Source organism: Urocitellus parryii, chromosome 2, assembly GCF_045843805.1.
Source record: "Urocitellus parryii isolate mUroPar1 chromosome 2, mUroPar1.hap1, whole genome shotgun sequence".
Lineage (NCBI taxonomy): Eukaryota > Metazoa > Chordata > Mammalia > Rodentia > Sciuridae > Urocitellus > Urocitellus parryii.
The window spans coordinates 12,414,275-12,427,375 of NC_135532.1; the positions used below are offsets into that span (position 1 = coordinate 12,414,275).

At 52.2% G+C, this 13,101-nt stretch overlaps 2 protein-coding genes across 8 annotated transcripts in view; one reads left to right on the forward strand and one right to left on the reverse strand.

The window, feature by feature from the left end:
* Stk24 (serine/threonine kinase 24) overlaps window positions 1-4,216 on the forward strand; it is a 100,167-nt gene extending 95,951 nt beyond the window's left edge. For both annotated transcript variants that reach the window (XM_026399789.2, XM_026399781.2), the window contains exons 10-11: window positions 182-318; window positions 3,658-4,216. In XM_026399789.2, coding sequence (XP_026255574.1) covers window positions 182-318; window positions 3,658-3,694 — 174 coding nt within the window. In that variant the 3' untranslated portion in view covers window positions 3,695-4,216. The remainder of the gene's footprint in view (window positions 1-181; window positions 319-3,657) is intronic.
* A 2,947-nt stretch (window positions 4,217-7,163) lies between these two features.
* Window positions 7,164-13,101, reverse strand: part of Farp1 (FERM, ARH/RhoGEF and pleckstrin domain protein 1) — a 264,905-nt gene continuing 258,967 nt past the window's right edge. For 5 of the 6 annotated variants that reach the window (XM_026399205.2, XM_026399222.2, XM_026399194.2 and 2 more), the window contains 3 exons: window positions 10,585-10,692; window positions 9,947-10,098; window positions 7,164-8,584 (listed from right to left, as the gene is read on the reverse strand). In XM_026399205.2, coding sequence (XP_026254990.2) covers window positions 8,503-8,584; window positions 9,947-10,098; window positions 10,585-10,692 — 342 coding nt within the window. In that variant the 3' untranslated portion in view covers window positions 7,164-8,502. The remainder of the gene's footprint in view (window positions 8,585-9,946; window positions 10,099-10,584; window positions 10,693-13,101) is intronic. The other variant, XR_003301739.2, reaches the window with a different exon arrangement.

Below are 13,101 nucleotides of genomic sequence, written 5' to 3' on the forward strand. Positions count from 1 at the left end.
TAAGGTTGTAATAGAGAAACAAAACAGAGGACGCCGTTGGAATCCAACTTGGAGCATGTGCACGGCTGGCGGTCTCCGGGCCTGCTGCCCTTTCTGTGGAGGAGGGCTCTGCATGGTGGCCCTTGAAGGGAGCGCTGCTTGGCTTGTGTGCACGTGTCACGCTGCTCTCCCTGTGTTTCAGCTGAAGGAGAAGAGCCAAGCATGTGGAGGGAACCTGGGGTCCATAGAGGAGCTGCGAGGGGCCATCTACCTGGCAGAAGAGGCCTGCCCCGGGATCTCCGACACCATGGTGGCCCAGCTGGTGCAGCGGCTGCAGAGGTAACTGACCGACCCATGGAGGAGCGCCCTAGGGCATTGGCGCTGGGGTTTCCTCCTGTAGCTCGGTGCCACTGTGGTACTGTGTTTTCTGGGTTTGTCCCCACTGTCCCCTAGCCACAGGGTTACAGCAGAGTCCAGTCAGAGGAGGCTCGTTCTGAATCGGTAGGAGAGAACCATGTGAGTCCCAAGCCACTGGAAAGAGCCACAGAACTTTGTGCCTTTGCCACAGCTAAAGGATGATTTTTAAATGTCTGTTCTTAACTACGCAGCCTGCTCCTGAGCCGGATTGGCCAGAGGAGTACAGGCCTCAGTCAGACTCCTGTGGCTGCCTGTGGGTTTGGGGCTTTAGAGTTTGTGTCCAGATGCTGGAAGGTGACTTCTGTGAGAACAGGTGTGGATAGGTCCTTTTCCTTAGTGGCTAGTACCCAGGCCCTGATGCCTTGTGGGCAGTGGCTGTGCCTGTTCCTACCTGGTGTCTTCGGCCACTCGTTTCAGACTGAGGAACCCTCCCTGCTTTTGTTTGGGGAATATCTACGTGAAAGTCACCCCAGGCCACCTTCCTGGCTGGCCTTCCTGGCCTGGAGAGGTGTGTGGGCGGCCGCTCCGGGAAGGAGCGTGGGTGCTGGGTCCCTGGCTGACGTCCCTCACTCCTGCAGTCCCAGGCCTGTTGTTGGCCTGATGTTGGTCTTCAGGTGTCCAGGAGACGGCTGAGCCTCCATGATGACCCGGAGCATTGCTAGGCCTCTTCTGAGATGGCCTCTTGACAGAAAGCACTTAGGAAGGATATGAGGGCACGTGGGGTCACTTTGGCCATTTGCAAGTGACACCTGATGGGGCTGCCCACTGTCCTTGAAGAGTCCCTTTGTCTGAGGGCATCCAAAAAAAAGCAGCCTGACATTCAGCCTCATTCTTCCCAGCTCAGCCTCCTTGGTACATGTCGCTGCAACTGCCAAGTGAGGATAGAAAGTAGAAATGGTTTCCTTGGCTGAGACGGTCGAAGGGGTCACTGATCTGTTTAATGATTCTGTCCTGCTGCCCCCACTTCTGCCACATTAAAAGCAATGAAACAGGTTACAGAAATAAAGCAAAAGAGAATACAAAGGTCACCCACATGCTTGCCTCTACACAAGCCTTTTTGATTTTTCTAGCTTGGTATCTTCACTTCCTTCTAATGGCATGTATTTCTTATTAAAAAGAAACTTATGCCGGGTGCAGTGGTGCAGGTCTGTAATCCCAGCAGCTTGGGAGGCTGAGGTAGGAGGATCATGAGTTCAAAGCCAGCCTCTGCAACTTAGTGAGGCACTTAGCAACACAGTGAGACCCTGCCTCTAAATAAAATATAAAAAGGGCTAGGGGTGTGGCTCAGTAGTTAAGCACCCCTGGGTTCAATTGTTCCTCCCTCCCCCTAAAGAAAGAATGAAACTCATAAAGCAAATAGAACTAAACCCACAAACTGGGTATATTGTTAGTGTCTTGCTTTGGACTTTTTTTCTGCTTGTGTAGTGTCACTTTTGAGCTCGTATTTTATATGAGGTCCCCATTGCCTGAACATGTGGCGTGATTCATGTGTGTGCCTGGACTTCCCCAGCAGTCCAGCACTGTGCTGTGTCCCGAGCACACGGGTCAGCCCATGTTTTCCACTTCACAACCTGGACTTCCCCAGCAGTCCAGCACTGTGCTGTGTCCCGAGCACACGGGTCAGCCCATGTTTTCCACTTCACAACCCCCTTTTCCCCGTCCCCTTTCTTTTATTGTGGATGCAAACCCACCTGCCAGCTCCATCCAGTGGGAGTGTAACACGGGCTTCATGTAGATTCTAGGAGTAGTTTTAAATCTGCTGCGCTTCAAACATTATCATTTCAATACAAAATCAATATAAACAATTACAGTGTAAGATATTTTTACTTTCTTTTTTGTGCTGAGTCTTTGAAATCTAGTGTGTTTACACTTGGGCTTGAATCCACACTTACAGTTGGGTGCTTAGTAGCCACCTGTGGCCTTCAGTGACAAGTGGACCCTCCTCCTTGGTCATCAGATGGCCTGGCTTTGGGGAGTCCTCCTCTTGTCCCTGCAGGCTTGCTGTGGCAGTCTGTTTTTTACCCAGAGTCCTCTGTGATTGGATGCCGGCCACAGTGGCTGAAGCTCAGGCTTCTTTGCAGTTTGGCTCCCAAACCCGTTACTTTGGCAAGTCGCTCAGAAAGAAAACTGTCACCTAAAGCATTTTTTAAGCCTTTCTGTCTTAGTTTTTTGAATTAATGTTTAGACTGTTCTGTGCAACATCAACTCGATATTGAAATTCAAGTATAGAAGTTGTGGCTAATGCCTGCTCTCATGGGGACTTGCCACTCCTACTCGTAATGCCTTCTAGTGCCAGGCATTATCTGCCTGCAGAGAGGAGCTGTGGGTAGGAGTGTTTGAGACAAGTCTTCTTAAAGATGTCCTTGGCCATCTCCTGACCTGTGCCGTAGAGTTGGTTCTGATGGTGTTTGACCTCGAGGCAGCCTCAGCCCCATTGTTTTATATTCTGAAGCAAGAAAATACTATAAAATTTTTCGAAAACAAGAAGTGATTCATGGTCTCACTATTGTAGCCTGGTGGTTACCACCACCACCACCATCACCATCTTTTAATGCATTACCTTCCAATGCACAAATGTGAACTTAATCCATTTCTCACATACTTGCAAATTACAGTGCTCCTGGGACTTTATTCCATGGTATTTATGATACAGAGCTTAAAAACACACAGGTATTATATGTGTATAGTCACAGCTAACTGTATTTTTCAGATTGCATAGTTTGCATATTTTGCTTAACTGCTTTTCTGTTAGTCTTCAAAGTTGTTACAAATTATTCTGGTGTTCAAAAAATCTGGAGAGGTATCTCTGTGCAAATACCCATTTCCTCCTGTTTCTGAGGCCCTGCTAGGAAGCTAGTGACTTGAACCACGTCAGTATGTTGGTGGCCTAAAAGGACTTCCTGCATCCTCTTCCCTCAGCTGTGGGAGGGCATCCCTGGGCTCTTGCTCTGTTACTGGACAATGTCATTTTTCCAAAATTGATCCTCAGTAAGTCCCATCCGCTGCTTGACATTTGTCCAGAAGCCTGGACACATCATTTTTCCTCTTGATTGTGTGCTATGAAGTTTTTGTGTCAGAACCATGATTTTCTTATCTTTGAGTTCTTTATTTAATAGATTTATTATCCCACTGGTATTTGCACTACTGTATTTTTTAAAATGACTTAAGACCCTATAAAAACTAAGATTTTTATTGTTTTAAATTTTTGCACAAGGGTTAGAAAAATGACATTTACTTCTGTTTCTTTTTCTTTTTTCCTAGATACTCTCTAAGTGGTGGAGGAACTTCGTCCCACTGAAACCCTTTGGCCTCTGGGGTTCTGTTTTCCCTCCTTTCTTCTGCATCCTCCTTTTGAAGGTCGAGGAGAACCTTTGCCAGCTCTGCTGGAGGCGCCACGGAGGGCCACCCCCAAGGCCGCGCCGTCCAGGGACACACTTAGCCCTCGCTGTGCCACAGCCTGATGAAGTCTCTCGCATGGGGTGGGGAGGGCCAGCTCCTTCAAGCAATTATTTTATTTTTTTATTGTTTTTAATTTTAACCATAGTGCACATATTCAAGGAAAATGTCTTTGAAAACAAAACCCCTGAAGTGTATATTTGGGATTGTGATAAGGCAACTAAAGACATGAAACCTCAGGTATCCTGCTTTAAGTCGATAACTCCCCCGGGAGATGGAGAATCGCTGGTGGATCTGTGTACAGACTGTATATAGCGTCATTTTTACAGAAACCCCTTTGGCGTGCATAAGGAATCACTGTGTACAAATCGGCCAAGTGCTTCTGTAGATAATGTCCGTGGAGTAAATATTTGACAGGCCATAACTTGAGTCTATTGCCTTGCCTTTATTACATGTAAATTTTGAATCATGTGACCAGTGATTTGGGTTTTATTTTGTATTTGCAGGGTTTGCCATTAATAATAATTAACGCCCCTCAATGGAACACTCCCATTTGTACCTCGACAGATGCAAATGTCCCTCTTGTTTGTCCTTCACCCCTTTTGGTACACTTAGAAGTTGATTTCCTTTTTCATTGATGGTACTATTTCTTAGTGTTTTAAATTGGAACATATCTTGCCTCATGAAGCTTTAAATTATTATTCTGAGTTTCCCAGAGGAAGCACTCTCGTCTAACCTTTGTTTGGAGTCGTGCACCAGGCGCACTGTCCTGCCCACACGATTTTCTGTTGCACCTCGTAGCGGAATCTGCATATCATCATCTTTCCCACCTGGAAGTGTCTGGATGCTTACACCAATAAATTTTATAACACACTTATTTTGCATACTCTTCTTGAAACATGACTGCAGAGTGGACAGGGCACCTGCTCTTGTGTGTGTGGTTGTGTAAGTGTGTGGCTGGCTGAGTGTGTGTGCTGAGACAGTTCAGAAAACTCCAGGGAAAAGTGCCCAGGTGGGAAAATGCTGATGAGCAGCATTTTCAACTTTGCAACTGTGTGAGTGGTCACTGAGATGTGGCTGGACATTGCAGATTTGTGAAACTGCTCTACCTCTTGCCAAGGACTTTAAGGATAGTTTTAGTTCTTCTGAAGGAGACCTCGGCTACCAGTGTTGTCACCCAGGATGTCTGGTTTTCTTGGTTTGCTATCAGGTGTTGTTTAGCAAGGTGGGAAATTTCTGGGTTTTCTGCAACGAGGGAGGGTTGTGTGTTTTATTTTGGTACAGGTAACGTTCTTTTATATTTGTTGATGCTAATTACTGTCATCTTTTATTGGGGTAGTGGCTTGGTCCTTTAGTAATATGTTGCCAGGATTAAGACAATGGAATTTTGGGGAGGCAACGAAGTCGCTGGGTGGACTGGGAAGTTCATTGCCGCAGTGGCCTGGAGGTTGCCGGGACAGAGAACATGCCTGAGCTCGAGGTTGTTGCAGAGGGATATCGGTTTGTTTGGATTTGATGTGGGAGTTTAGACTATGGAACCATGATGTTTTATCACAAGTGGATTTCGGTTGAATTACTAATTTTTAAAAGGGATACATGTGGCTAAAGGAACTCAGACTGCATTGCTGATTCCTATTGTAAGGGTACAAGACTCTGAGCAGTATGTGTTTCCCTATACAAGGAAAGGTCAGTTTTGTCCATCTTGGGGTATCTGGGTACCTCAAGTGTGCTATGCGTTAGGTTTTAAGAGCACCAATGTAGACGGCAGCTTTTTTGGAAGACGGAGTTCATAGGGTTTCCAGGCAGTGACATCATGACTTGATGTCAGGGCCTCACGCACGCAAGGCAGGTGCTCCACCACTGAACAGTTCTGCACTGAACCACTGAACAATTCCACCACTGAACAATTCTGCACTGAATCACTGAAAAATTCCTGCAGCCAGTTTCTAATACTAGTAACTGTGGTGAAGTTGTTAGGTAGACTTGGATCCTAATCAAGAATATTGGTCTTGATTAGGAAGATTCCCTGGAGTCATGAGCATACAATACTGTAAAGCTCCATCTCCTGGTAAAAGCAACAAATGATTCTTTGGGAATTTGCTGGAAGCTTCCTGGGGCATGTGTTTAGACTGGAGGTTTCAACGTGGACCACCTCTGTGTACTCTCTTCTGGATTGTGACTCTGTAGACACAATCGGCTGAAATGTTGAGGGCACCTCGTGTAGCCACAGTCTAGCCTTTGTCCCCACATTTCCAGTCTTTCACTGAAGAGGAGCCAGGTGCCAGAGCCCCGATTGGAACCTGCCTCAGTAGTGCCGACGGCTGCTGGTCTTCAGCCGAGTCTGTGAGCTCAGCGCTTGGGGGTTTGCTGTCACTTGAAGTCTCCTGATGCCAAACCTGAGCTGTTCCCTGACTCCTCCGCCCAGGGCCTGTGGGTCATGCGACTGTGGCCACCATGAAGCGGTGGCTGTGAGCTGACTGCTCAGCCTTGGCTTCTGCCTTTTTGAAGTTGTTTCTCTGCGTCCTGCTGGCTGCACCCGGGAGGTGGAGCCCCAGGGTGGTTCCAGATGTCTCGACCACCTGACAGCTGGCCCCTCGCTTTCTTGACGAACTGAGTGCCACCTGTCTTCCAGGTGGACAGTTCTGTTCTTGAGTTGCTCTTGTGAAGTGTCTGGCTTGGTCCTTTAGTCATGAGTTGCCAGTTGATAAGCATCTGATACTTTTCTTCCTTCAGGAACAGGGCTGCATTTCTACCACAAACTATGGCAGTGGAGGCAGAGGCCCCATAGTGTGTTCTTGAGCACCCCCTGGGTCATGCAAGGGTTAGCAAAGGGCTCAGCATGAGAGGGGTCTCTGGAACGCCACCTCCCCTGGCAGCCCATCGGGAGTGGACTTGGTGCCCATGTTATTTTCAATTTTTCTCTGAAGCCACACAGGGGACAGAGGAGCTGGTCACAGATGGGAGCCACAGGTGTCCAGCAAGTGGTTTGGAAGCATTCAGAAATGCTGAGGTGGGGAGCCACCTCGTCCCCAGGTGTTCCTGAATGAGTTGGGGATGTCACTCAGCTCAGGTCAGTTCTAGGGGAAGCCTGTTCCTGATACTGCTCTGCCCCTTGGCCCCTTAGCATCTCCCTGACCCGCCCCTCCCCCAGTTTGGGAGAAGCCTGCAGGGAGCTTGTTCTCGGAGGTTCATCAGGGGCTTCTGCCAAGGGAAAGTGGAAGGTCCTCCGGTGTGTCCACGCCTGTTCTATCTCCCAAGCCTGTCCTCCTCCCTCTCTCGTCCACCCACCCTGCCCCTGCAGAGGTGGCGTTGGAGGCCCTTGGTCCCTGTTCCCGCCACGTGTGCACAATAAAGACAAGAGACAGTGCTGGTCGTTTTGCCTTAAGACTTCAATATGCTGGATTTTGGCGTGAGGTATTTTTATTCCCTTTGTTAGTGCTTGAAACCATCTGGTACATATCGTAAGGCAAAGGATGACACGTCTTGAGCTCTTGTCCGCCCGTCCCTCGTGGACACCAGCCACAGCTCCATGACGGTGTGCCCAGTGTTCAGGGAAGTGGCCTCCCTGTGAGGACATGGGACAGAACCGTGCTGAATGGGCCGACTATCGTCAGGCAGGGCTCAAGAGTGTGAAGGGAATGGCAGCCACCTGGTCGCCACAGGGAACGGGTCGACGCTGCCCACCTGTGGGCACTGGGACACCAGGTTCCCAGCGAAGCGTGACCGTCCAGGGGTGCAGTGTTACTCTGCCGGTACCCCATGCCCGGGGGGTGGGTCTAAAGAGTGAAGACAGGCACGGTAGATAACTACTAGAGATCGTGTGGTTTCCAACCACGGAGGCGGGAGGGGAGGGGTCTGGTCACGGGGGCTGGGACTACGTACCATGACTGTACAGGCTCCTGTATCCATGAAGCTCACATGACACCCCAGAACGGAACAGCACAAATGGCCCTGGTCAGTGACACACAGGTTCTCATGCTTGTGAAACACAGCAAACACCATCGTACACACCACTCACAGGACAGCAGCAGTCAGGGGCGCACTGGGTCCCTGCTCCTCCGAACAGAAAACCACCCGCTACAGTTTGTAAAGAGGAATCGATTTGGTCAACTTCACCAAGAAGTAGGCCAGGTAACAAGTGTGTCACTGGAGCGTGGGCCCCTCAGCGGAACGGAGTGCGCTGGGAACTGCTTATTAGTCAAGGAAAGTGAGTCCTGTGGACCTCCTGTTATAAAAGTAGAAAGATTGGGGGGAAATGAAACCTGAAAACGATCTCATTTGCTTAAGACCGCCACGAGTGGCGAACACTGGAAAAATCCATTTTTAAAACAGCAGCCCGCAGGTGGATTACTAAAAGTCCTTTTCTAAGAAAAAGAAGAGCACTTGCCCTGTCCTCGGTCGAACGGATGCGTGTGCACCGCGTTAGAGGTGCAGGCGTGGGGAAGGAATGTCGTTTGGCACTCTTTAATGACAATGCTGCAATACTGGCACAAGCCCAAGAACAGTCCCCATGAGAATGACAGCGGAAGGCCCCCAGGCCTGGAGGTGGGAGGCCCCGTTCCAAGGAGAACTCAGCAGTGGAGAAGACAAGGTGAGGAGATGGCCGCGGAGGGAGACGGGCGGGAGTCACTGTGAAACCATGTTCAGACAGGTGACAGTGTGGCTGGCTTCGTCACAGACGGTGAGCCAGCCGTGGAGTGCGTCCAGCCATCAATACATGTGAGATTCTTTGTGACTTGAAACATGGGCCCGAGAGGCAGAGCTGGTGGCACTTCGGATCACTTCCATCCACCTGAAACAGAAGAAGGTGACAGGACTGTTTTGGGCCACTTTATTCAGTTTCATGGTTCTATGCTGCCATTATTGGCAAAAACACGGTGTCATGGAAGCCCAACTGGTTTGAAATTGGTCATTTTGGCAGAAGAGTTTGTAAGTTAGAGTTAAAGCAGAAGGTTCCTTTAGGGGTCCCCAAGGAATGTAGTTTGAGAACCACAGGAACCAGAGGCACGGGAGGCCACAGGCTCACTTTGACCAATTTAGGATGAGGTGGCTTTGGCTGTGTGGGAGAGCTCTACCTCCTGATCTTTTCTGAGGATACTGAATGTTTCCCAACCTGCTTGGTGGAGAATCCATTTTATGCTGCAGTAACATGTCCCCAGGGGTCATTTGGCAAAGTCTGGAGGATTAGCAGCCAGGGCAGCTTCCCCCTCCCCAGTCCATCTGGTTCAAAGTGTCCGTAGGACTGAGGCCGGGGAGCTGGGCTGAACCAAGCTTCCTCCTTGACGGAGGACCTTCAGGCAGCTCCCAAGTTAGACGGATCCAGCTCAGCTCCTTGATCCAAGTCCAGGATCAAGTGTGAGAATCACTATCCTGTGGGCTCGGTGGCAAACTGTTGCTCAAGAACTGTTGGGTTTCTTTGTGGACATCACAAGGCATGTGTACAGTTCACGATCGGCCCATTCAGCAGTCCTTGTGGATCTGAGCACCCATGAGAACTCGCTGTCAACCCCGGGAGACAAGCTGCTCCCTAGGAGGGCACTGACCTGGCCCCTGAGTAGTGACTACTGCCCTGTCTAGCCTGAGGGCTCTGTCTCCAAGGACAGCAATGACAGCTCCATCAGAGGTGTGCTATGGAGTGCATTTCCCAGAGGCTCAGAATTTCTATCTAAAAATGTGAATTTCAGGAGTAGCCTCAAGGTGTAGCTCATGCCCAGTGGCCTGGCTCCTTTATCCACCCATTTCTTGGCTAAATAGCTCACTACATCATGCAGACAGCGGCAGAGAGGAGAGCCCTAAGACATGTAAGCTCTTCCTGCTTCCTGTGGCCCTTTGACGGGGACGTTCTTGGCCATCGCCCAGTCAGGCGTACTGTGACAGCTGAGCCCAGCAAGGGAGGGCGGCAGTCCCCGAGCTCGCTCCCCGCCACGGGCCTCAGCTTCGCTTCCTGACAACGTGCACACGTTAAGAGACCTAAAGGCGCAGGGTTGGTGGTGTGGGCAGGGTAGCACCCAGGAAGCCAAGACTGCACTGGCCTCCCAGGAACGAGGGCTCGTGGGCACCGGGCAGGGAGGGGAGCCAGCTCTAGGGAGTAAATGCAGGCCCACCCCGGGGGTGTTCCCTGCCTGCCCAGGACCCAGTGCAGGACGTTGTTTACCTTTCGAACGTGTATTCGCTCTCAGCCCTGAAGTAGTATACGTGGGACTTGAAGTGCAGCTTGAACACATAGTCCTTGTGGATGTTCTCGGCCTCGGAGGGGACGGTGAGCGAGTACCCGAGCAGAGGCAGGCTGGCGAGGGGATGATTGTCCTGGGAAGGGCACAGAGGTGGCTGGGGGAGGAGGCCGCGCCTGGCTACTGCCCCCCACCTGGAACAGCTCTGGAGCCCAGGCAGTTCCACCCAAGGACGTGGGTCTGCAGGGAAGGGACTAGAGGCCACGGTCTTGGCCAGTGCAGTGAGGTCCAGCTCATGACTCCAGGAGGACATGAGCCCCACACGATCCCCTTTCCTTGTCCCAGCAGCAGCCAGACTGTCCTTTAGCCAACAGTTAACATCAGCCTTGGCTGAGCCGTGCCCCCCCCACAGGCCCAGCGCAGGATCCCCAGCACCTGCTTCTCCACGCCCAGCAGGGGCTGAGCAGGGGAGCCCCATCTGTCTCCCAGGGGAGGCCGCCTGCCTGCAGGGAGGGTGCTGTAGGAAGCCCCGAGTTGCCGCCACTCTTCCCAGGCCAGGCACACTTCACTCGGTCCCCATCCCTAAGGTCCCAGGGCCACCTGACCTGGGCCAGGTACCTACCTGGTGTGACTTGTAGAAGAACAGACAGAAGTTCGTGAACACCACCCACAGCTTCTGCCATCCATTGCTGTTTTTGAATTTCCTCAGCAGGTTCCCAGACAGCTGGTTCTGAAAGTCAAGCGGCCAGTCAGGGGCACAGGGAATGGCCCCGGCAAGACAGCACGGCCTCGACGCCCATCGTGCTGTGTGGTGGTCACGGGAGGTGCCCAGGTTCTAAGAGCATGCCCTGACTAGGAAAAGGCCCACCACTCCCTGGCGGGTGGAGAAGCCCTTGGGTGGAGTGGGCCGGGCCTGAGTAATTCTCCTGGTCACCTGTTACAGGTTAAGTCGCATCCTCTTCACCTGCACTGTCTCAGAATGTGACCTCAGTAAAGTAGGTGGGCTCAGGTCTAAGTTAAAATGAGGTCCCAGTGGGGAAGAGGGACACACAGGAAGGACGCCTTGTGCCGTGGGGCAGGGGCCCACAGCAACATCACACTCTGCCAACGAACAATGGAAGAGGCGAGGAAGGGTCCCTTGGCTTCCAGGGCCTCGGCCCCACTGACAGCTTGATCTTCACCTTGTGGCCCCCCAGAAACCATGGGAGAACGAATTTCTGCTCTAAGCCACTGTCTTTGTGGTCCTTTCCTAGGAAACAGATCCATCCGGCCACCAAAGCTGGAAGGACACCCTCACCTGCAGCTCCTGACCGCCACCTAGTGGGCCAGGGCCAGAAGCTGCACTCAGCCAGGCAGGGCGGGTCCAGGCCCTGTCTCCAGTATCCTGGGCTAATCCCACAGTCCTGTGGTCACCTGAGACCTGGGTCAGCTGCTGCTAAAGACGCACAGGCAGCCCCGATGGGAGCAAAGGACGGACACCTTGCTGGGCCAGAGAATGCTGAGGCGACTGGGGGACTTTCTGACAAGCCAGGTCTCCTTGGTTTCCTTTGTCAAGGTGGCACCACCAAGGGAGACTCAGGTAGGAAGGTGGTCATGGGGGCACAACCTTTAAAGATGAGTGCCACTCACCTGTCCACTTAAAATGGCTAATTTGCCAAATTTTAAATTTTACCAGTTTTAAAAAGCAAAAGCTATTTACTCCATTCCCGTAAGTACCCACACCAGCAAGTGAAGGCCTGGGCCAGGAGCGGAGATGGAAGATGTTTGACGTCTCTCTCCAGCTGCTCACAGTCTGATGGTGGGGGGGGGGGGAACAGTGAGCTGAGAGGGTGCAGCTCCAACCTTCTGTCCCCTTGTCTGACTGCCATCCCCTCTCAGGGACAAGGGAGCACAGGGCTCCCAGCAGATGGTGACACCCAGGGCTGAGCTGGGGATTTGGTGACCTAGCAGTATCACACCATGGCACACCGGAGGTCAGGACCCCACATTAGACAGGAGGACTTCTCCCATGTCCTCGCATACGTCCTCTTACACCCAAAGCCAGCCCACCCAGGGGTCCGACACTGCATCCATCTGCCCCATTCCAGGCCCATATTCTGAGGCAGGCTCCTCGGGATTCCCTGGCTTCTACCAGCCACCTGAAGCCCTTGCTCTGTCCTCGCAGCCTCTGCAGCTCCTGCCCCAATGGACTCTCGGTGAAGTTCCCTGTCCCTTCTGCTCTTGTGGGCTGAGCCCTGTGAGTGCATGTCTTGGGCGTCTCCCAGAACCAGCCAGTGCCCCGTTTCCTTGTTGCTGTCCCCAGAAACCCTCTCATCTTCCTGACTGACAGAGGCCTCCTTGCTCTGCCCCCCTTGCCATCCATCTCAGCCCATGGTGGGTGGGCTGAACGGTATGTCCCCAAAGACACGTCCAAGTCCAAACCCCTATTACTCGTGAACGTGACCTCTTACAAGTAGGATCCATGTGGACGGTGCTCCTATAAAGAGATTTGCATCCAGATGCAGGGAGCAGACCATGTGGCTCCAGAGGTGACTAGTGATGTGACAGGACTGAGCCAAGGACTGTCGGTGCCCTAGCAGTATCACACGGGCAAGAAGCCAGCAGAGAGGCAGGGAATAGATGTCCCCCAGGCGCCTCCAGCAGGAACCAGGTCACCACCGCCCTGCTGCTGGGGCTTGCTGTGCTTTGGGAGAGTGAGCTGGCGTTTTGATGGGTGTGCGGTCCTGTCACAGCAGCCACAGGAAGTGAACTGTCCTGTCCCCCTGTCTGCACTGCACTCTCTCACTGTCCTCCGAGTCAGTGTCTATCTGCCAAAGAACTTCCCAGAGGGACACTGTCCCCAGTACACTCTTAAAAGACAACTCTGATCTTTCAAAGCCCTTGCTGGCTCCGCCAGCTGCACGGCTTCCCTCAGTTGGCAGTCCTACCCTAGACCTGTCGTCTGGACCCCTACGACTGGCCGAGGGGACCCCCGTGCCACAGCCAGCTCATCGCCATGCCGTCCCCAAGCCTCCCAGTGCTCACTTCTACCTGCACAAATCACAGCAGACAGAAGCCGGGCACAGGCTGAGGAAGGGCCACGGCCGGGAGGACAGGAGCCGCCCGAGGCCCACCAGCTGGTCCAGGAGCGTTTTGGCAC